A 23,249-nucleotide genomic window follows, 5' to 3' on the forward strand; every position below is an offset into this window, starting at 1 on the left:
AATTAATTTATGTTCTTTAATTAAAGCATTTAATAGTCTTAATTATGACACTTAATTGGGTTGGACATGGTCAAAAGCCCATAATCTGTTGCGTGTTCCATTAAGAAAAATAACCATTAATTATGGTTCAATTTCATTTTTCCTTGCAAGTGCATGGAATCTCTTGTTCTGACCTCTGAGATTGGGCCTAAATTATTGGAAACCTTGAAAACTGAAACTATGTAAATTTGTAAAAGTGCAAGTTTTCTCTATGATTATGGGATCAAACTTCAAAATCTTGACAGTGGGTCTGCTAGGAAAGGGCACGGTGGAGTAGGAACCTGGACAGCACCTTCTAGCATCATGGAGACTGTCCTCATGGAAGGTCTCAACAATGGCTCATCTTGTACACACCAAATTGCCACTTTCAACAACATCTCCAGCTTCCCAAGATCACTTCTGGCCTCTTCATCATTTTCCACCAGCTTTTCCGCTATGCCTTCACTGTAGCGTTCATAAGCCCATTCTGTCAATATTGCAGCATCCTCCATCTCAATTTCAACAGATCTTCTGCAAGTGATGATCTCCAGCAACATGACTCCAAAACTGTAAACATCTACCTTCACTGTGAGCGGCGTGTTCTTGAACCACTCTGGTGCAACATACCCTTTAGTCCCTCTGATGCCGGTCAGTGTTTTGGTGTTGTTGATCAAGAGCTTTGCCAACCCAAAGTCAGATATTTTGGCGGTGAAAGAATCATCCAGGAGTATGTTTTGAGGCTTGATGTCGCAATGGATGATCTGTATGCTGCATTCTTCATGCAAGTATGTGAGACCTTTTGCAATTCCTAATGCGATATGCAATCTTTGTTGCCAACTAGGTCTTAGCACTCCGAAAAGGAAGCTTGACAGGGAACCATTTTGCATGAACTCGTACACTAGAAGTCGGTGTTCACCTTCATCACAGTAGCCAATTAGTCTCACCAAATTCTTGTGGTGAGTTTGGCCAATCACCTTCACTTCTGTTTTGAATTCCCTGTCACCCTCTTGAACAAACTTGTCTAGTTTCTTGACGGCAACATAATTTCCAAAACTCGATGGCAGTTCTCCTTTATAGACCGTACCAAAAGCCCCCCTTCCTAATTCTTCTTTGAATCTGTTCGTGGCTTGTTCAAGGTCTTTGTATGTGAAAGAACGTAGATTAGTCTCTAAGTCTCTTCTGCCAGGAATACCGTTGAAGTCCCGCAGTCTTCTTTTGTATAAGCAGAAGAAGATGAGAGAAATTGCAGCTAAAGAAAAGAAGTTGAAAACTGCAGAGGTGCCTAAGAGAACTCCAAGGATCAAAATAACTTGATTCTGATTTTCATCACTTGGATTTGGAGTGGCAGGGTTTTTCCTAGCTTCTGACTTTAATACCTTAAATAGAGATGTTCTATCAATAGTCTCTCTGTTAACAGATCCATTTGAAAGTGGTAGTTTCTTTTTCCAACAAGTTCCATTGCCATCTTTACTGACAGTTGGATCCTGTAAAATGGCAACCGCACAAGAACAGTCAAGAAGGCAAGATTGCTTACATTCAAACTCAGTTGCAGGTTGCAGTATTCCATAGTCACTGAAAGGAAAATCAACAAACTGCATTGACTTGAATTCAAAGCGATCTTCCTCAATGGTGGATCCGTCCGGGTTGCAATCTTGCGGGTAGCTTGTGTAATCTTGTTTGCAGCCATTGTATGGATTACTTTCATCCAAGAAAGAAAACCCTGGTGGACATGTGCAATTAGGCCTCCCATTGATAGGTTCGCATATGCTGTTATAACCGCAAGGGCCATTTCCAAGTCTAGCTGTACTGTCTACAAAGCTAGAGCAGATGTCCTTTGGCCTAAACCACCAGGCAGACCAGCTTTCACCGCCACTGGGGTTCCTTGGATAAGAATAGAAGGTAAACACTCCATTAAAACTAAGTATTGCCCTGTAGTAGTTTGACTCTGGGTCTGGAGGAGCATTTTCTGGTGCAAGGTTGAGTAGACTTCCATTCGAACTCTGGATTTGGATATACCCTGACTGGTTGAAGATCAACCGAGAACCATTTCCAAGGATGAAATAATTGTTGTAAGGTTTTCCAGTGAACATATCTATTTGATTAAGCATGAAAAATCCATTATTAAAACGAAGCTGATATTTCCCCTCCTGGTAACTTCGTTCTGCCAAAGCTGATGAAAGACTGCCATCAGCATCCAATTCTTGAGTCGGTAAGATGGTATCAGTCGGATATTTGAAGCTTTCCCATATGTTGCCTGAGTTTCTGCTTGCGATCACAAAATTCCCTGTATCAAGCATGGCTGCATGTGACGCCTGAGAGTCATTGTTAAGGGTTTTGGACCTCCACAGCACCCTGTCTTTAGGGTCTTTGAGCACAAGACCGGTGCTGGTGAGCTCAACCTTTGATTCTCTCTCAGCTGGATTCTCTCTATTGGCATACCAAACTATAGTTCTGTCGGGTATCTTGGCATACCAGATAGCAAGAAGGAACTGGTCTTCTTCACCCTGAATGGGATGAAAACCAAAGGCAAAATCACCGGATGGTGATTGCCATGCAATGTTTTTATCATTCGCAGATAAAAAATCACCTAAGCTTACATTGCCTTGAGCCTGAACCGTTGCAAAAATCCAATGGATGCCTAAAAGGATAACCAGGAAAGGATGACAATGAGAAAGTGGTGAGATCATTGAATCTCTCCCAGTAGCAGTTCAAGTGTGACAAAAATGAAAATTTTGGCTTAACCTTGAGGTAACAGACTGATTTATACAGAAGTTTCTCTGGCACTTGCACTTTAAAAAGGCCTGAGCCTGTTGCCTGTTGGTCTTGGAGAAAGTGAAAAGTAGAAAAACCCACCTGCAAAAAGGCCGAAGAACAAAAATGCAGGGCACATGCTTTGACATGTATGCATTATTGTCGATTTTGTTCAATTTGTTTAGTGCTTTATGTCAGAGTCTGGACCCACTTTATTAATAGAGAAGTATAAATATCTCAAGCTTTTCTATCACAAGAACTGTGACTATTTGTCTATATGTTTGCCGCTCACCTACTCTACCCTGATCTATCTCTTACCCATTTGTCTAGTGACAAAATGTTTAAAAGCCATCAACATTTCTGAAGATGGGAAATCTTGCAAACTTAAATTACTTGGACATCTTGCTATTTTTTATGAGTGATTTGGTTATTTGTCATTATCTTGTTACTTAAACAAATAAACTTCTATATTTAAAAAAGCCTGTCTAAGAGTTTTGAGAGTGATTTGGTTATTTGTCATTATCTTCTCTTCTCGAGTTGGAAGACTTTCTTTGTACGAAGGGCTATCCAAATTTTGGTTTGCAGCCATGAACAAAGCCATCAATCTCTCCATTTTTGGCCCATCAAACAGCTTAGAAGAGTCACTGCTCTTACATTCTTTAATCCAATGACAAGTAGATTAATGTCAACAACTCTTCTACTTCTCTCAAGGGTTAGATGTCTACAGTCTATAGTTATCTAAACATGTTTACAGTCTATAGTTATCTAAACATTAAGAAACATGTTTTCTAAAATTCAACTAAAACTTCATCGGTTTCTCCCTCCCTTCCTGACAATGTTTCTGAAACATGTTTTTGTTTTTATTCTAATAAGTTCTATCTTTGATCTTGTTGCACGTAGTTATATATTCATAATTTTACTTAAATTTATTAGATATAGTGTTTGTTTGGCTTGATTTTTTTTCAGTTTATCTACCTCTTCAAAACAAAAGTCGTGTTAAACATAAATTTTGAAAAAATTTTGAAAAAAAAGCTACAACAATAAAATTTTTAAAAAAAGAACTTCAAGAAAAGCTCCTCATAGGAGCTTTTTCTTTTCTTCCTTTAAAAGTATAAGAAAATTTTTATTTTTATTTCGAAAATATCTTCATCTGTTAAAAATAATTACAATATCCTTTCAAAAAAAGAAATACATTTTATGATATTTTTAACTAAAATTATAACTTATATAAAATAACTTATAAAAAAAATTTACCAAATAACTTTACCTTAATTTTAAAAATTAATATTTTTCATAAAAACTTCATAATAATTTTTAAATTAAAAAAAAGTTAGGCCAAACAGGCTCATAGTAATATAAAATTATGAACGAAATATGAAGTTTGACGGTGGGTTTGCTAGGAAAGGGCGTGGTAGAGTATATGATTGTCAAGTGTGACAAAATGAAAATTTTGGCCTTACCTTGAGGTAAGAGACTGGTTTATACCAAAGTTTCTCTGGCAGTAGCAACTTTAAAAGCTCAATTAGGTACAGTTGCTAGTTTTTGTTTTCACGCTAACTTGCTGCGTTAGTTAGTATTAGAGCGAGGAAAACTTATTCCATCTAATGACAAGTTACCCAGTTATGGTAGATTGCGGTTCTCAAGATGAAGATCAGGGAATTGAGACCTCACGATCTGTAATGCAAGATCAAGGGGTGGCGTTGAATGATTATGGTGACAAAGATACTTGCGAGATAGATATTCCTTACTTTAATGGGAGTTTAAATATTAAATATTTTTTAAATTGGATTACGAAAATAGATAGGTTTTTTGATTATATGAAAATTTCAGAAGAAACAAAGGTGAGACTTGTCACCTGTAAATTAAAAGGTGAGGCTTTTACATGGTGAGAAAGGTTGCAGTCCAGAAAGAGACGTAAGGGAAAATCACCAGTTAGAACCTGGTACATGATGAAGCAATTGTTACAGAAGGATTTTCTTGAGATTGATATAGAAGGTCTAGCAGATAACCTCTTAGAGCAGGTTGAGCGTCAAAAGCCAATAGTACAAAAGCCAAAACAAAAAGTTCAAAGATTAGTATTCTCCCTTTTTTAATGAGGAGACTAATATAAGAATTATAGATGTAATAAAATTTCTTTTTTATTTAATCTACTTATACTAAAATTTTAAGATAATCATATTCTAATTAAGAATAAAATATTTATTTTATTTAAATGTCTTGTCAATTGTTCTAGTTTTACTAGTTTTATTAAGATTTAGTTTTTTGAATCATTGAATAACATTACAAATTTTTTCTCTCAACTTGAATTTAAATTTCTGCATTTTAAACTTAGTTATCAATTTTAAAAGCTCAGTAAAATGTTAGCTTTTGTTATCACGTTAACTTGCTACATCAGATTCAACCGATTTACATCTTATGTCGAAGGGTTTGGACATGTTTCAAACTTTTCTATAAGAAGTAATTGGACAGTAGGTTTATATGTTCGTAATTCTACTTTGATCTGACGCTCAAAGCCATCAACCTCTCTTAAGATAGAATCTTGCAAATGCAATTTACGTGACATCTAGTAGTTGCCTTGTAGAAATTTCAAATCAAGGAGAACATTTTGTTGTTTTTATGCAAGATTTAATATTAAAAAAAATGAAAATCAACAATATCGACCTATATTCAACTATTTTTTTAGAAAAAAATTCAACTACTCTTTTTTAAAAAAATCATAAATATGATATTTACTATTTCAAGTCAAGAAAATTCATACACCAACCTTACAAAAAAAAAAAAAAGAAATTCATGCACCGACCTTACAAAAAAAGAAAGAAGAAAATTCATACACCTAAAATTGTTATGATACTTGATAACCATTGTGATAATCATGTTTGGCTTTAAAGATTAATCGATTTCGCTTCTTTAAACAATCTCTTGAGTTGATATAAATAGTCTTAAGCCACTCAATTTGGTTGTGATTACTCAAGAACTCATATATTGTTGTATGTCCCATGCAAAAAGAATCACTAATGATTCCATTCTTTTAGTTTCATCTCACTAGTTGATCCATCCAGGTTGCAATCTTCCGGGTAGCTTGTGTAATCTTGTTTGCAGCCATTGTATGGATTACTTTCATCCAAGGAAGAAAATCCTGGGGGACATGAGCAAATCTTATCCATTTTATATTAAATGTTATTTAATTTTTATCTTTATTCTTTTTTTTTTTATAAATATAAGAATATTATTCTTTTTAATATTAACATTATATCTAACTAATTTAATTAGATTAAATTCATCATTATCAAATATTTAAATATTATATCATAATTTAACTAATTTAAGTTCTTGAATTAAAACATTTAATAGTCTTCATTATGACACTTAATTTGGTTGGACATGGTCAAGAGCCCATAATCCATTGCTTGTTCCATTAAGAAAAATAACCATTAATTATGGTTCCGTTTCCTTTTTCCTTGCATGGGCCGCTTCTCATTTTGCATGACTGAACTCTTGTTCTGGCCTCTGAGATTGGGCCTAAATTATTGGAAAACTTGAAAACTGAAACTATGTAAATTTGTAAAAGTACAAGTTTTCACTATAATTATATGGGATCAAACTTCAAAATCTTGACAGTGGGTTTGCTAGGAAAGGGCACGGTGGAGCAGGAACCTGGACAGCACCTTCTAGCATCATGGAGACTGTCCTCATGGAAGGTCTCAACAATGGTTCATCTTGTACACACCAAATTGCCACTTTCAACAACATCTCCAGCTTCCCAAGATCACTTCTGGCCTCTTCATCATTTTCCACCAGCTTTTCGGCTATGCCTTCACTGTAGCATTCATAAGCCCATTCTGTCAATATTGCAGCATCCTCCATCTCAATTTCAACACATCTTCTGCAAGTGACGATCTCTAGCAACATGACTCCAAAACTGTAAACATCTACCTTCACTGTGAGCGGCGTGTTCTTGAACCACTCTGGTGCAACATACCCTTTAGTCCCTCTGATTCCGGTCATCGTTCGGGTGTTGTTGATCAAGAGTTTTGCTAACCCAAAATCAGATATTTTGGCAGTGAAAGAATCATCCAGGAGTACGTTATGAGGCTTGATGTCGCAATGGATGATCTGTATGCTGCATTCTTCATGCAAGTATGTGAGTCCTTTTGCAATTCCTAATGCGATTTGCAATCTTTGCTGCCACCTAGGCCTTAGAACTCCAAAAAGGAAGCTTGACAAGGAACCATTTTGCATGAACTCGTACACCAGAAGTCGATGTTCACCTTCATCACAGTAGCCAATTAATCTCACCAAATTCTTGTGGTGAGTTTGGCCAATCACCTTCACTTCTGTTTTGAATTCCCTTTCACCCTCTTGAACAAACTTGTCTAATTTCTTGACGGCAACATAATTTCCAAAACTTGACGGTAGTTCTCCTTTATAAACCGTACCGAAAGCCCCCCTTCCTAATTCTTCTTTAAATCTGTTTGTGGCTTGTTCAAGGTCTTTGTATGTGAAAAAACGTAGATTAGTCTCTAAGTCTCTTCTGCTAGGAATACCGTTGAAGTCCCGCAGTCTTCTTTTGTATAAGCAGAAGAAGATGAGAGAAATTGCAGCTAAAGAAAAGAAGTTGAAAACTGCAGAGGTGCCTAACAGAACTCCAAGGATCAAAATAACTTGATTCTGATTTTCATCACTTGGATTTGGAGTGGCAGGGTTTTTCCTAGAGGCATCTGACTTTAATACCTTAAATAGAGCTGTTCTATCAACAGCATCTGTGTTAAACCACCCATTTGAAAGTGGTAATTTCTTTTTCCAACAAGTTCCATTGCCATCTTCACTTAAAGTTGGATCCTGTAAAATGGCAACTGCACAGGAGCAGTCACGAAGGCAAGATTGCTTACATTCAAACTCATTTGCAGGTTGCAGTATTCCATAGTCACTGAAAGGAAAATCAGCAAACTGCATTGACTTGAACGCAAAGCGATCTTCCTCAATGGTGGATCCGTCCGGGTTGCAATCTTCCGGGTAGCTTGTGTAATCTTGTTTGCAGCCATTGTATGGATTTTTTTCATCCAAGAAAGAAAACCCTGGTGGACATGTGCAATTAGGCCTCCCATTGATAGGTTCGCATATGCTGTTATAACCGCACGGGCCATTTCCAAGTCTAGCTGTACTGTCTACAAACCTGGAGCAGATGTCCCTTGGCCTAAACCACCAGGCAGACCAGCTTCCACCGCCACTGGGGTTCCTTGGATAAGAATAGAAGGTAAACACTCCATTAAAATTAAGTGTTGCCCTGTAGTAATTTGACTCTGGGTTTGGAGCAGCGTTTGCTGGTGCAAGGTTGAGTAGACTTCCATTCGAATGCTGGATTTGGATATAGCCTGTCTTGTTGAAGATCAACCGAGAACCATTTCCAAGGATGAAATAATTGTTGTAAGGTTTTTCAGTGAACATATCTATTTGATTAAGTATGAAAGATCCATTATTAAAACGAAGCTGATATTTCCCCTTCTGGTAACTTCCCTCTGCCAAAGCTGATGAAAGACTGCCATCAACATCCAATTCTTGAGTCGGTAAGATGGTATCAGTTGGATATTTGAAGCTTTCCCATATGTTGCCGGAGTTTCTGCTTGCGATCACAAAATTCCCTGTATCAAGCATGGCTGCATGTGATGCTGGAGCGTCATTTTTAAGGCTTTTGGACCTCCACATCTCTCTGCCTTTAGGGTCTTTGAGCACAAGACCGGTGCTGGTGAGCTCAACCTTTGATTCTCTCTCAGCTGGATTCTGTCTATTGGCACACCAAACTATAGTTCTGTCGAGTATCTGGACATACCAGATAGCCAGAAGGAACTGATCTTTTTCATCCGGGATGGAATGAAACCCGAAGGCAAAATCACCGGATGGTGATTGCCATGTAATGTTTTTATCATTCGCAGATAAAAAATCACCTAAACTTACATTGCCTTGAGCCTGAACTGTTGCAAAAATCCAATGGATGCCTAAAAGGATAACCAGGAAAGCATGACAATGAGAAAGTGGTGAGACCATTGAATCTCTCCCAGTAGCAGTTCAAGTGTGACAAAAATGAAAATTTTGGCTTAAACTTGAGATAACAGACTGATTTACACAAGAGTTTCTCTGGCAGTCGGCACTTTAAAAAGGCCTGAGCCTGTTACCTGTTGGTCTTGCAGAAAGTGAAAAATATAATAACCCACCTGAGAAAATTGGATAAGAACAGAAATGGCACGGCACATGCTTTGACATATATGCATTATTGTCAAATTTTTTCGCACAGATGGTGGTAGCTCCAGGTTAGGTTCAATTTGTTCACTGCTTTATGTCAGAGTCTGGAGTCTGGACCCACTTTATCAACAGGGAAGTAGAAATATCTCAAGCTTTTCTATCAGAAGAAGTGTGACTATTTGTCTCTATGTTTGCCACTCAGTACTCACTCTACTCTGGTCTGTCTCTTACCCATTGGTCTATTGACAAAATGTTCAAAAGCCATCAACATTTCTGAAGATGGGAAATCTTGCAAACTCTAATTACCTGGACATCTTATTATCGTTCACGAGTGATTTGGTTATTTGTCATTATCTTGTTACGTAGACAGATAAACTTCTATATTTAAAAGAAGCCTGTCTAGAAGTTTTGAATGTGTCTATTCTGTAATGGTCAATCCATTATCAATTCTTCTTCTCTAGTTGGAAGACTTTCTTTCTAAGAAGGACTATCTAAATTTTGCGTTGCAGCCATGAACAAAGCCATCAATCTCTCCATTGTTGGCCCATCAAACAGCTTATAAGAGTCACTGCTCTTACATTCTTTAATCCAATGACAAGTAGATTAATGTCAACAGATCTTCTACTTCTGTCAAGGGTTCGAAGTCTACAGTCTATAGTTATCTAAACTATAAGAAACATGTTTTCTAAAATTCAACTAAAACTTCATCGGTTTCTCCCTCCACTCCTAACAATGTTTTTGAAACATGTTTTTTTTTTTTTTCTAATAAGTTCCATCTTTGATCTTGTTGTACGTAGTTGTATATTCATAATTTTACGTAAATTTATCAGACATAGAGATGTAAAATTTTGAACAAAATATTAAGTTTGACAGTGGGTTTGCTAGGAAAGGGCATGGTGGAGCATATGATTGTCTAGTGTAACAAAATGAAAATTTTGGCTTAACCTTGAGGGAAGAGACTGGTTTATACAAAATTTTCTCTGGCAGTTGGCACTCTAAAAAGGCCGGAGCCTGTTGCCTGTTGGATTTGTATGATCTTAGGATTCTAGGAACAACTTCCTGGAAAGTGGAAAGTACCCATCTAAATAAATGGAGAAGAACAGAAATGGCATGACACATACTTTTTTTTTTTTAAAAGCAGTATTTATTAATCATAAGAGATCTTGCAAGAAGAGATTACAAAAGACACTTTAAGAATGCCATGCAAAAGGGTAACAGATTACAAAAAAAGAGATCTGCTACTTCCAGCATTGAGGTACAAAGCATGACAAATACAGGATGAAGTGAGAAATCATATTCAAAAGAAAAAACATAGGGGTAGTTGAAGGTTAACCAAAATAATAAGCCTTTGCAATGGAGGAATAGTTCATGTGCTCTCCCCATGTTGGTTTTGAAAGTAGGCTTTGAAGTTTGAGTCTCTTAATACCCCTGCTTTGGCCAATCCGTCTACAACCTTGTTGGCTTCCCTCATTACATGCTTGAAAGTGATTCTTGTGCTTTTACGCAAGAAAGTTTCAATGGCATTCGAAATATTTTTCATCCGCCAAGGGACTTTGCAGTGGTGTTGCGCTCAATTGATAGCATTGGCAGAGTCGCTTTCCACAACTAGAGAATGAGTGGCAGCCCAGGGAGATGAAAAGAAGAAGCTGATTCCTTCCCGTATGGCATAAAATTCAGCAAAATTTGAGTCCTCGATTCCAATGTTTTCAGAGAATGTTCCTCGAATGAAGCCATGGTGGTCCCTAATCACTCCTCCAATACCAGCAGGTCTAGGTTTGCCTTTTGCTACGCCATCTGTGTTGAGTTTAAGAGTTCCAAGTGGTGGAGTTGACCAATTGGTAGCCATTCTTTGATTCTTCCTTTTAGTGTTGATGTTGGAGCAAAGAGGCTCCATGAGACATAGGTCAGCAGGAACATGGCCAAGTTCCCATTTCCCTCGACATCAAAGCATGTGGCGTAAAAGGGCGATGTCTCTCATTTTGTTTGGACTGAAGCTTTTTCCTCTAAAAATAACCTCATTTCTACAAAGCCAAAGTGTCCAAAGTGTTGCAAAGAAGAGCATTCTACAAAGCCAAAGTGTCCAAAGCATGACACATACTTTGACGTGTTCATAATTTTAATATTTTTATTATTTGGTTAGGAGACTTGTATAAGAATTATAGGTATAATAGATTTTTTTATTTAATTTATTTGTACTAAAATTTTAAGATATCATGCGCTAATTAGGAATAAAATATTTATTTTATTTAAATCTCTTGTTAACTATTCTAGTTGTATTAGATAATCAGAAATAAAGTTTTAGTAGTACATGAGACTATAACACTATAAATAAGACCTTTAAGTTTAGTTTTCTTTCAACTTAAGTTTAAGTTTCTGCATTTGAAATTTAATTATTATCCTTAAAGGCTCAGTTAGGTGTGCTTTTACTTTTACGCTAACTTACTGCGTTGGTTAGTATTAGAGTGGGAAAACTTATCTAATTTAATGACAAGTAACCTAGTTATGGTAGACTGCGATTTTCATGATGAAGACCAGGGAATTGAGATCTCACGATCTGCAATGCAAGGTCAAGGGGTGGCATTGAGTGATTATGGTGATAGAGATACTTGCGAGGTAGATATTCCTTACTTTAATGGGAATCTGAATATTAAAGATTTTTTAGATTGGATTGCGAAAATAGATAGGCTTTTCGATTATATGGAAATTTCAGAAGAAAAAAAAGTGAGACTTGTCGTCTGTAGATTGAAAGATGAGGCTTCTGCGTGGTGGGAAAGGTTGCAATCTAGAAGGAAAAGTAAGGGGAAACCACCAGTTAGAACTTGGTACATGACGAAGCAGTTGTTACATAAAGATTTTCTTGAAACTGATGTAGAAGGCATAGCAGGTTGAGCGTCAAAAGCTATTAGCACAAAAGCCAAAACAAAAAATTCAAAGGATCGTATCTTCCTTTTTTTAATGAAGAGATTGATATAAGACTTGTAGATATAATAGAATTTTTTTTATTTAATTTACTTGTACTAAAAATTTAAGATAGGTATATTTTATTTAAGAATAAAATATTTATTTATTAACTACTTTAGTTTTACTAATTTTATTAAGATTTAGTTTTTTGAATCATTGAATAATATTACAAATTTTTTCTCTCAACTTGAGTTAAAGTCTATCAAAAGTAATTGGACAGTAGGTTTACATGTTCGTAATTCTACTTTGATCTTTTTATTACCATTTGTCAAAGACAAGACGCTCAAAGCCATCAACCTCCCTTAAGATGGAATCTTGCAAATGCAATTTACGTGACATCTAGTAGTTTTTTTTTTTATATAATTAGAGGAGAGAGGATTCGAACTCTGCTTTTTAGGCAGAGAAATAATGTACCAACCAACGAGCCAAATGCTCGGGTGCACGTGACATCTAGTAGTTGTCTTGTAGAAATTTCAAATCAAGGAGAACATTTTGTTGTTTTTATGCATGGTTTAATATTAAAAAAAAAATGAAAATCAACAATATCGACTTATGTTCAACTATTTTTTTTTAGAAAAAAATTCAACTACTTTTTTAAAAAAGTTCATAAATATGATATTTACTATTTCAAGTCAAGAAAAGTCATACACCAACCTTACAAAAAAAAAAAAATTCATACACCGACCTTACAAAAAAAAAATTCATACACCTAAAATTGTTATGATACTTGATAACCATTGTGATAATCATGTTTGGCTTTAAAGATTAATCGATTTCACTTCTTTAAACAATGTCTTAAGTTGATATAAATAGTCTTAAGCCCACTCAATTTGGTTGTGATTACTCAAGAACTCATATATTGTTGCCTGTCCCATGCAAAAAGAATCACCAATGATTCCATTCTTTTAGTTTCATCTTACTTCACACTCTAGAGATGTAAGCCTTTGACTTTCTTTGTACCAAAGATTCTATCTAAATTTTGATTTTGGTTCGATCTTTTGATACTTACATTCACGGGTATAGTAACAAAAAAAGTAATCAAGAAATTATAAGAACAGTCTTAAGTTCATAATCTTAATCCCACCAACACGATCAAATTAGTCTCTCTACATTTAGATCTTATTTTATTTTTTAACTACATATGATCCTTTCATAGGACCAAGTACAATAATTTTATCTGAGTATAATTAGAATATGTTAAATACAATAATTTTTTTTTGCTCAGCTAGTGAGGTGTTTTCATTAACAATCTATCCAAGACAGTGAAGGTACAGGAAATTGTTCCTACTACAATTAGAGTATAACTGGTGTGAGCAGACATAACACCTATGAGCAAAAAATATCTGGTATTAAGGGTATCACAATTCTAAGCTAAGTTTTACAAGATCAAAACATTGTGAACTAAAAGTATTCATAAAGAAATTTACTAATGAAAGCTACTGTCATGCTATGAACATCGACTCACAGTCAACACATATATGCAAACGAGTTCCCATCTCGTGCAATATGTTGGAAAGTCACTCTACCCTCATTCTAGTATAATTAAGATATGTTATCCTAATTTAGTTAGGATTAAAAACTTGCTCAATAAGATAATCTAATTTAATTAGAGTTAAACTATCCTATTCAATCCACAAAACTATCATAACATAACATACGGATTCATAATTCACATCTGAATTTCGACTGATTTCCAAGGTTGAAGGGCTTATTCCTGGTGTGTTATTGAATCCAAAACAATGCCAATATATTTCCTGTCTTATTGGTATTGTAATAAATCGTTCATATTCTTTTATTTGGATATATTCAAGCAATTCCAATCCATCATTCTTTCAAAATCTCTATTGCTTCAAGATGCCTGCTACCGCGAGGAGGGTTCGAATGTCTGCAAACAATCGGGTGCCGAACAGTAGAGCCCTGGCGCCCTGGAGACTCATGCTATATAGCAGAGTGTGATTGGCTATGATCCACACGCACCTGACAGGAACGATGATGCCAAGAACTCATCGAACCAGGAGTTTCCCCAAGTCTAGCTCTAACCCTGATGCCGAGAATGAGTACAAAAGCCTTTTGCAGGTTGCCAGGATCAATGGTTCCAATGCTGATGGGGATCGTGGTGCTTGCAAGAAGTGTGGGCGTGTTGGGCACCTTTGGGTTCAGTGCAAGAACTTTCTGAGTTAAGGATGATAACAAGGAGAAAGAGCTGGAAGCTGTGAAGGCTGATGGTTCATCAGGATCGGATTTGGACTCGGATTCGGATGTTGATCCGGAGATTGAGATGATCATTGCTGACAGTTATGGGAAGAAGTTTAGTACTAGGAAAGGGAAGAAGTCATGTAGTAAAAAGAAGGATTCAGATTCTTTTAAGGAAGAGGAAGAAGAGAGGAAGGTCGAGTGATCATTCGGAGGACAGGGATGGGGCAGAAGGAAGTTGAGGAACATTGATGATTCCTCAGATGATGATGATGAAAGACATGAGCAAAAGAGAAGGAACAGGAAAGCAAAAAGGAGAAGGAGAAGAAGCCATAGATTTTCTGATGATTCTGATGATGAATGAGAAGAACCTTCCAACAGTTTTTCATACTTTGTTGTCCCTATGTGACATTGTAAGCTTATTTTGGATCTGCTTTCTACTTTGGGAATCCTCGATCTTCATTTTCCTTGCTTATAATTGATCTGTTTATGCTCAAATTTCATTGACTCCATGACTTCCTGACTAACAGATGCAACAATGAAGAACCATCACATGCTAAACTTCTGCTTTGAAGGTTTGCTGAACTTGTGCTGCAAAAGAGGAGATTAGGTTCCAGAGCAATCTATCTTGGGGTATCACTTATCAGTATAGGAATAAAATACTTCTGATTTTGGTCTTAATTTACTTCTGATTTCTTCTTCCTTCTGCTTGTTGCACCTTTGTGGGTTGTGACAGGGATTTGGGATTTTAAAATTAATTATAAAAAAATAAAATCTTATAATAAAAAATTTTAATTTCTAATTTGGACTTTAAAATTAATTAAAATCACATTATATAAGGCATACTAAAAAATTAGCACACGGCAACAATAAGAATTTATCTATAATATGGATGATGAGACTAACTAGCTACAGTTTGATTTCGAATTGTCATCAATTTGAGACCTAATTTTGGGTTAACCTATAGGGAAGATAAATTATATGCACATATCCTTATGCTTTTTTATTTTATTAGATCATTTAAATTAAGAGTACATTCATGAAAAAATAATTTCGGGTTTGCATATTTGAGATGTTATGTCAACGTTTCGATTAGATTTTTAAGATAAACGAGATGAGTTTTTTAGATGAGAAAAGATTACTTCAAGTGGTCCTAATACATGTTTCCAATTGGATCAGAGGAAAAAAAAATTTGCAGATGAAGATAACGGAACTGTCTGCAAGTTGGAATCAGCTTTGAGATCAAGTTTCCTGAAATGGCACATCTTCTGATAGCACTATCAAAGTGCAGATATATATATAAAGAAATACAAATTGGCCACCAAAATACTAAAAGATAATACTACAAGTCTACAAACAATGTTTCTATACTTTTCAAGTTCTTTCTTGCCAACCAAGAGTTTATCCATACCTGGTCTTTTTCCCTATCTGCCTCATGCTATTTCTTTGAGTATATTCAATTCATATGTACGGTGGCTTTACATACTAAATCGTTGTACACTTTTCTAGGTCCTTCTTGCCAACCAAGAGTTTATCCATACTTGGTCTCTTTGCCTGCCTCATGGAATTGCTCTGTGAATATTCAATTCATATGGACAGTACCAGATTTGGTTCTTGTGGTACTATCATTTTCAAGGGTAGATTCACAATGGATTCAGAAATCTTTAATTTATTGCAAATTGAAACTCTCAATAATTGTTGAGCTATTCATTTTGAAATCTTTTGATGTACATATGAAATTGTCAGAACCTTCTTGATGTATACATTCAAAAAATAAATAAATATTTTATCATTTTATGTACTCAATATTTGGTTTTTTGCCTAGGAAATCAGAACTTATTGGATTTTTTTGATCTGTCAGAGATAACTTTTATTCCCAGCTTCCTCACAATGCTATTGCAATATTACAGTTAAAGTGGCAATTAGTTCTGATAGATCTTTTATGGCTTGCTTGCTGGCTTTACTTCCACCAAGGTTAAAAGAATCATTAACTTTTCTTTTATCTACTAGTTTACTGTGAAATGACAAAGGAACTGTGATTAACAGTTTCAATAATACATTCTGGTGAATATCAATTAAAGCACCCAAAAATATCAGGGGGCTGAATCAATGAGGGAGACCTATCCTGGCAAGTTAAAAGTATCCAGCAGTAGCTAAAAGCAATTAATGCATTTAAAGGACCACTTGCTCTACCCAAGCAGGACTGTCCATACTCCTTACCCCAATGTCTCACAAATTTTTTCCAGCCCACAGAAGGGCTTAATTTACCACCATCTTTAGCACATGGTTTCTCTGGGATTTCCTCTAAGCTACTTAGCCTGCTATTGGTGCCCATTGCTTTTTATTTTTAGGCACTTACAAGGTGAAGCAACCCTTTAATACATGGAAATCTACTAAATTTAAAATTGACAGAAACTGTGGCTATGGCCAACCAATAATCCCCATTTCCAATTGATAAGGATTTGCAGACAAGTTTCCAGGATCTTCCCGAATTGCCCAATTGGATTTAATCCAAATTCATTCATCAAAGTCTTCAGCCAGTGGTCTGTAGAATGCTGAGAATTGGATGAATTCAAATCAGCATTCAATACCAGATTATAGATTAGACACCCTGCACCCATTGTTTTTTCTTTCTTTTTTTCTCCTCATTTTTTGGGCCCATGTTGTAACTTGCAGTCTTGAACCTCCTACTAGCCTCTTCTTGTTATTATTTATTATTCATTAATTTCACTTGCGATATATCTGCCTCTCTTTTATCCTGGTTGTCCTGGACCTCTTTTTTCAGATTATGGATTTTGATATGTTGTCCACAAACTAAATCCTGTCCTAATTAAAATCAACTTTAGACATCAAAAGGGTATCATTCTTATTCTTGGCCAAGTCATGCAAATGACAGAAACAAGTTTCTGCATTGCCACAAATCTATTGTGATTTCAGGTCTTCTTACCTAATGTCATTAATGAGTTTTTTTTTTTTTTTTTTTCTAAGGGAGCTTGAGCTTCTAATAACCTCTCGTATGCAAGAGTGTTTCATTACGTAATCATAGATTAACACTCAATAAGAAACCGAATTGGAAGCAAGATTTACCATGAAAATCATGAATACCATCCCAATTTGACAGTTTTGGTTAATTCCTTGTTAAGTTAGCATTCTCTTTTAATAGAAAAGAAAAGCTGATAGTCCCCATTTATCAATATTGCAGGGCTGCTCATATCACTGCTTCTTCTTTTCTTTTTTTTTCATTTTATTCCCTAAGAGAATCTATACTGCCTTGTTTGTTTATTCTCGCATGCATCGGTTTATCTTTGGGGCCTTTAGCCCTCATAAATGCCGCCCTGCATTCTTGACTCTATAAATGCTTGTATTTACATCACGCACTCCCCACTCATTAAAAACCAGCCCTTTCATTTTTTTTCTGATATTCAAGCAACAGCTTTCACCCTCTTTTCCTTCTCTGCCCCCCTTTTTTGAGCTCTTTTCCAATGTTAAAGGAGTGGCTTCCAGGCATCACTGAGGTGGCATTTAGGTGCGGAGGGGCTGTGTCTTTGTGGTTTTTTGCTGCCATGAGAGATCTTGGAATTGGGTTCTTGATTGGAGTTTTGAAGAGAACTTTCTTTGCTGCTGTCACCTGCATTTTTGCTTTAGGTATGGCTTCTATGATCAGAAAGTAATATGCCTATTCAATGCTATAGATTGTTGCTTCCTTCAAGGATGTTGATCCAAATCTTTTACATTGTATGTTTGTTTCATTGAGCTTATTCAGCTACTTGGTTCATCAATAATCTCACCAGGACTTCAGTCTTTACATTTTATCTTGCTCAGAAGCATAGCTACCCACTTTCCCAGCATCAAAGTCAAAACAGTTCATTATTGAAATCTCTGTTTTTAACAACAAATCCTGTAGCATTCTTTTAGTTTCTTACCAACCAATCTGGCCAGATTAAAATAAAAAATGTGGCCAGATAGAAAATTAGTACTTTTTACAGCATGTTAGTTACCTCTTGGAATACTCAGTTACATCAAAACTCTGTGCAGACTTTGTACTTTTTCTCTTGGCCTTTGCTGAATATTCTATTTACTGACTTGTGTACATGAAAACACATTAAGGCTTTCTACAAACAAAGTAACTGTAATTTTTCACCTTAGGCCTACCCTGGTTAACTGTGTCTAATGAGGGAAAGCTTGTATGAAGCTATCATCTGTTTGAACTCAGATTTGTTTGGTTTTTGCAGGCGGTGCTATAGTGGGAACCGTTGTGGGAGCAATGAAAGGCCAGACGACAGAAACTGGGTTTTTCCGGGGAGCTGGAATTGGTGCTGTTGCAGGCGCCATCACAGCTGTTCAATTGCTGGAATCATTAGCTAATGGGGAGTCATTGTCCAAGGTATAGGAGCATTTGCTAACACAACCTGATCAATTAACTTCCAGATTGCTACATTTTGGCGTTGCATTAATTTCATCCTCACTAGGTGACATTCAAGAGGAAAAAGTGGTTTTTGTTAACTACCCCTTTGGTATAATGTACATCAAAGGTAAAAAAATGTTAATTTTCCCCCTTTTTTTGCAGGTAGCTTTGTTAGTTAGCTTAGTAAATGGGAAGGTCTTCATCGAATGGGTAAGTCCAGCAGTGCTAAAAGCTTATCAATGGCAAGTAAGTAAAGTTTTCTCTGTAGGCAAACAAAATTATAGTTTCTTAAGCATTTGTGTTTTTTGTTTCTCTTTTCATCTAACGGGAAACCTGAAGGAAATGTTTCAGATGAACTCACTCGAATCGACATATAGAGAAATCTCAGACATATATGATGTAAATGGCGCAAAGGGTTTGTCCAGAAGTTGCATTCAAAAGCTTCCAGTGCATGAATTTCACCCTAGTGAGATGATCAAATCAAGGGAGGAATCTTCCTGTTCAATCTGCTTACAGGTAAGAATAATGTCTTATGATCAAGGTTTCAAGAAGAACAGAAACAAAGAGAAAAACCCTTATTTCTTGTAATATGATAACATTGAAATGAGATGTTTTCTATATTTTTAGGAGCTAAAGGATGGAGAATTGGCAAGAAATCTTCCCAGATGTGGCCACATCTTCCACTTAAACTGCATAGATGAATGGCTAAGCAGGCAAGGAACTTGTCCTATGTGTAGAGAACAAGTTTGCAATGATGCTGAGGAACTGTAAATCATCAAATTTTGATTCACCAAAACAACAAAAAAATGGTGATTGGGTTTTGAATTGTGGCAATGTACAATTTGTAAGGAAATGAATGATGGAATATGATGCCAACAAAAAAAAAGTCTTTTGTATATAGACCATTGCAAGGTCTCCTAGCCAACTTTTGTTGGCCAGGGAGAAGATGGAAATGGCTTCATCAAGCATTGGTTTACTTGTAAAACTTCTTTCATCTCAAAACAGAAAGGGAAAATCATGCTAAAATATATAGGTTTAGGAGAAGACTTATCCATTATCTTCCATTCTTTTTCAATTTAAGAATTAACTAAGACCTCAATCCTTTCAAATTTCCTTAAGGATTAGAAGTTCATATGGCAATTCAATGTCAACTCATGAAGTTAAACGCACATTAATGCCTTGAATGCTTTTTGTCCTTCCCCTGTATCTAGACCCAAAGATAAAACTTTTGACACAACCGTCATCAATCTTCCCCTCTATTCATAAAATTCGATTTAATTTTTAATTGATGGTATAAAATTGAACACGTAATATAATTACCATAGAATTCAATATTCGTACTCCATTGGTAATCCTGAAAGATTTGGGAGAAGATTTTTGCCACGCCCTTCCAAGCCCAAAGTTTCACCATGCATGGGCCAACAAATATGAACAGTTTAGGCTTGACCAACCCAAGGGCAGTCTAGTAAACATCGAAAGGGAAAACAGGAATATTCCCAGGGAACTTGCCTCAGTTCGGTTTACTTCACCTGCAGTACACAAAATCATAAGACCAAAGACAAAGAAACAGTGCGAGACGGAGGGACAAAGCGAGAGATGGCTTGGTGTAGTTTAAGGTCAATCCATGTTCCAACCGTCGATTTGGGCGTCTTAGGCACGCGCTCTCCATTAGCCGCAGCTGGGGGAGTTGTAGCTGGATCTTCCCTTTGGCGATCTTCCTCCAGAAAAGGCTTTCCTTTTGCTTGCTTAAGCCTCTCCACTTCTCCTGGTAAAAAACAAAAATGACTATCAGTACAATGAATGGTTCTTTTTACTGTTTTCTTTGATGGGTTGTTGTTGAAAATGGTTGTTCATGTGTGAATTTGTTTGGACTTGAATGTTGGTTTCAATTGAATCCTTAAAATGTTACTTTCAAATTCAATCAAGTGTATGTGGAAGGGAATGAAGAAGGATATGGAGTTTTTGTGCTCGAATTTATGAAGTTAATTGAGATTTTGATTGTCAGGCATTTTTGAAACAGAATTTCAGGGAATTATATTTGATTTTCTGCTATTTTAGGAACTTCGTTGTGCTTGGAAGTAAAATCTTTCATACCCAGAATTTTATTGTTTCCTGTTGTAAAATGCCACATGGAGTTTATTTAAATGGTTTAGGAGCAACAATGCTGTCATAGTTTGGCAGTGTACGAGTAAATGTCGAATTTATTAACTGCATTATGAGACGGGGGCTAAGTATATCAAATTGTAAGATAATGATGTTTGTGAATTGATCATAGGTTAGAACTTTGGACCAATCTTTGTTTCATTATCGCATTTCTTCTTTTCTTATTCGGGCCTTGGTTTGATTCAATGCCTAAGGTTTGTGACTATGTCTTGATTTCAGGGATAAAGGAGGCTGTGGCAACTGACAAAGCTCCAGCAGCACTGGGACCATATTCTCAGGCAATTAAGGCCAATAATCTTCTCTTTGTCTCTGGTGTTCTTGGTCTTATTCCAGAGGTTTGTGACATGTTCATTGAAGATGCTTGACTTGTTAAGGTTGTCGGATTTTATGTTATAATACACAAGGTACTGAACATGTCTATTGGTTTTCTATTCCAGACTGGCAAGTTCATCTCAGCTAGTGTAGAGGATCAAACGGAGCAGGTAACCTACTGAAATGTGAACTAATGATTCTGTAAGTGTGCTATTTTAACTCTCCAATTTTGGAGCTGAACACATATTGGTAATTGACAATTCTATGCAAATCTACAGGTACTCAAAAATATGGGAGAAATACTGAAAGCCAGTGGTGCTGACTATTCCTCTGTGGTTAAGACAACAATTATGTACGATTCCTCTTCACTTTTGTCTGCCATTTTCCTTGTTGCTTTGATAGGGGCTTGATAATCTGAAATGGATGAAATTTTTATTTTTCGCGTTGTTTCCTTCATGCAGGCTGGCTGACTTGAAAGACTTCAAGAAAGTAAATGAGATCTATGCTAAATGTGAGTGTAATAGCGTTAAGTTAAAATCTGTTTTATGTACAGCAATTGCTTTTGGGATGTATATGGTTTCACCAGTTTGTCCTAAAGCTCATGTTATTTGCACTGCATTGAGAAAATTGATGAAAGAAAACGTGAAAATAGATGGTAATCAGGAAGTTTAGAGGGCATGCAAATCTATTTTTAAACTCGGTATTCGAGTTAATATAGTGGAGTAGACTTACCCTGTGAATTGACATCTGATACATCTGGCATTACACTCAACTAGCTTGTTTTGCAGGCAGGATAAACAACAGATGCTATGCAGTGTGTCTGTCTGAAAATTCTAGTTGTCCCTAATAACTTTTACGGCTGTCACGTGTTAATCTGAACATTTTATCAAAATAGAATCCAAAAATTGAGTGTGGAATGGAGTTGTCAGATTGATGAGGCCATCTTATAAACTTGTGAATTGTCAAAATTGTGGACTAAAAGAATATGCATCATACTTTTCTTCTGAATTTTTCTCCTCCATAGCTAACTTGACTACCATATGTAGAAACTAGCATTTTAATTCAGTCCCCTAAATGGTTTGTGTTGCAGACTTTCCTTCACCTGCTCCAGCTCGTTCAACATATCAGGTAGCGGCATTGCCATTGGATGCCAAGATCGAAATTGAATGCATTGCTGCACTCAAGGCATGATGAAAGGGACTTTGTGCTGAAAAAGTGGAAGTTATTAAGGGAGGAAAATGAGTTTTTAGAGTTTAGTTATTTCCGATTTTGAATTTGCTGTCAATTCTGATTGCCTTAGTGAACTCAGACTTGAAAAGGCGAAAAAAGGCTAGTTCAGCAGTAGCTGTATGAAAGTAGGGGTACTGATGCAGTTATATAATTGCAGTTAATGATCCCATTTGGCAGAAACAAACAATTCTTCTACAACGGCTACAGCAAGTAAACTTGAATGTGATTTTGAGCTTAATAATGTTTGAAACTGATGTTATGAACTGTCATGAATTTGTGTATGGTCCGTGTTGAGCCAGAGCAGTCAATCGCGGTTCTTGGATTTAGGAGATCGAATACTGCATATGGTAGCCTCTACTCAACACCAACACCCACCCTGGTTTCCCTTCATTGCAATGCCTGTTGATGAACCGCACTTACTGCTTTAACACTATACTTTCCAATCAGCAGTAAATAGGAAACTTCCCATATCAAGCTAGTTTATTCATGTCAAACAAATGCAAGTTTCTCTTGCAGAATGGGATGCCCCCTGAGCCACTACCCAAGGTGGGCACGAGCAAGGTTGGGCTAAGACTGGGTGTAGTTGGGACAGAGATAAGCCAAATAAGAGTTCAAGCCCTCATGGTAAGGATGTAAATGGAGTAACTAGGCCTGCTGAAAGATCTGAAATTTCTTGATATTGGGCCTAAGTGAATTCATAAACTCAGCAGCATCAAGTATCTATCACCTAATTGATTTCATGTAAAATTAAAACTAACCGTCAGTTTACAACATCGTGCGCTTAACAGTTGAATTTTTTACAAGAAAAAAATCACAAGATATCGAAATCAAAAGTCATATTCATTAATATGTTTTGTTAAGTGCAACTGCTTCTATTTAATATAAAGATAATCAAATTTAATACCTTCCTTACTTAACTAGCTTACCTAATACAGCATTATGTCACAACAAATTTTTTTTTTTCAAATTTAAGCCAAAG

General features: G+C 36.2%; 4 protein-coding genes across 7 annotated transcripts; 2 read left to right on the forward strand and 2 right to left on the reverse strand.

Moving 5' to 3' along the window:
• Positions 1-110: 110 nt before the first annotated feature.
• Positions 111-3,095, reverse strand: LOC18593503 (G-type lectin S-receptor-like serine/threonine-protein kinase LECRK4). The gene has a single exon (XM_018124095.2). The coding sequence runs from the start codon at positions 2,703-2,705 to the stop codon at positions 270-272; it is 2,436 nt and encodes an 811-aa protein (XP_017979584.2). The 5' UTR covers positions 2,706-3,095; the 3' UTR covers positions 111-269.
• Positions 3,096-6,139: 3,044 nt separating this feature from the next.
• LOC18593504 (G-type lectin S-receptor-like serine/threonine-protein kinase LECRK4) lies at positions 6,140-9,061 on the reverse strand. Its single transcript, XM_007020763.3, has one exon. The coding sequence runs from the start codon at positions 8,809-8,811 to the stop codon at positions 6,373-6,375; it is 2,439 nt and encodes an 812-aa protein (XP_007020825.3). The 5' UTR covers positions 8,812-9,061; the 3' UTR covers positions 6,140-6,372.
• An 8,311-nt stretch (positions 9,062-17,372) lies between these two features.
• LOC18593507 (RING/U-box superfamily protein) lies at positions 17,373-19,540 on the forward strand. 4 transcript variants are annotated; one of them, XM_007020767.3, is made up of 5 exons: positions 17,373-17,805; positions 18,393-18,544; positions 18,728-18,811; positions 18,905-19,081; positions 19,193-19,540. In XM_007020767.3, exons 1-5 carry the CDS (start codon positions 17,643-17,645, stop codon positions 19,334-19,336), a joined length of 720 nt encoding a protein of 239 aa, XP_007020829.3. In that variant the 5' UTR covers positions 17,373-17,642; the 3' UTR covers positions 19,337-19,540. The 4 variants fall into 4 exon arrangements, with proteins under 4 accessions (XP_007020829.3, XP_017980647.2, XP_088664477.1 ...); XM_018125158.2 differs by having other exon boundaries at positions 18,917-19,081; XM_088808351.1 differs by having other exon boundaries at positions 18,728-18,775; positions 18,917-19,081.
• Positions 19,541-20,075: 535 nt separating this feature from the next.
• Positions 20,076-22,468, forward strand: LOC18593508 (endoribonuclease L-PSP family protein). The gene is made up of 6 exons (XM_007020769.3): positions 20,076-20,333; positions 20,948-21,063; positions 21,166-21,210; positions 21,319-21,392; positions 21,502-21,551; positions 22,131-22,468. The coding sequence occupies exons 1-6, from the start codon at positions 20,162-20,164 to the stop codon at positions 22,229-22,231; spliced, it is 558 nt and encodes a 185-aa protein (XP_007020831.1). The 5' UTR covers positions 20,076-20,161; the 3' UTR covers positions 22,232-22,468.
• The last annotated feature ends 781 nt before the right edge of the window (positions 22,469-23,249 follow it).

Source organism: Theobroma cacao, chromosome 7, assembly GCF_053813885.1.
Source record: "Theobroma cacao isolate CCN51 chromosome 7, ASM5381388v1, whole genome shotgun sequence".
In the NCBI taxonomy this organism is placed as follows: Eukaryota; Viridiplantae; Streptophyta; class Magnoliopsida; order Malvales; family Malvaceae; genus Theobroma; species Theobroma cacao.

Bases quoted from the DNA above. Each gene is read 5' to 3' on its own strand.
- LOC18593503 (XM_018124095.2), bottom strand. From the start codon at position 2,705: ATGATCTCACCACTTTCTCATTGTCATCCTTTCCTGGTTATCCTTTTA.
- LOC18593507 (XM_007020768.3), top strand. From the start codon at position 17,643: ATGTTAAAGGAGTGGCTTCCAGGCATCACTGAGGTGGCATTTAGGTGC. The intron at 17,806-18,392 runs GTATGGCTTCTA...TGGTTTTTGCAG, and splicing joins CACCTGCATTTTTGCTTTAG to GCGGTGCTATAGTGGGAACC. The intron at 19,082-19,192 runs GTAAGAATAATG...CTATATTTTTAG, and splicing joins CCTGTTCAATCTGCTTACAG to GAGCTAAAGGATGGAGAATT.
- LOC18593504 (XM_007020763.3), bottom strand. From the start codon at position 8,811: ATGGTCTCACCACTTTCTCATTGTCATGCTTTCCTGGTTATCCTTTTA.
- LOC18593508 (XM_007020769.3), top strand. From the start codon at position 20,162: ATGGCTTGGTGTAGTTTAAGGTCAATCCATGTTCCAACCGTCGATTTG. The intron at 20,334-20,947 runs GTAAAAAACAAA...TCTTGATTTCAG, and splicing joins AAGCCTCTCCACTTCTCCTG to GGATAAAGGAGGCTGTGGCA. The intron at 21,393-21,501 runs GTACGATTCCTC...TCCTTCATGCAG, and splicing joins GTGGTTAAGACAACAATTAT to GCTGGCTGACTTGAAAGACT.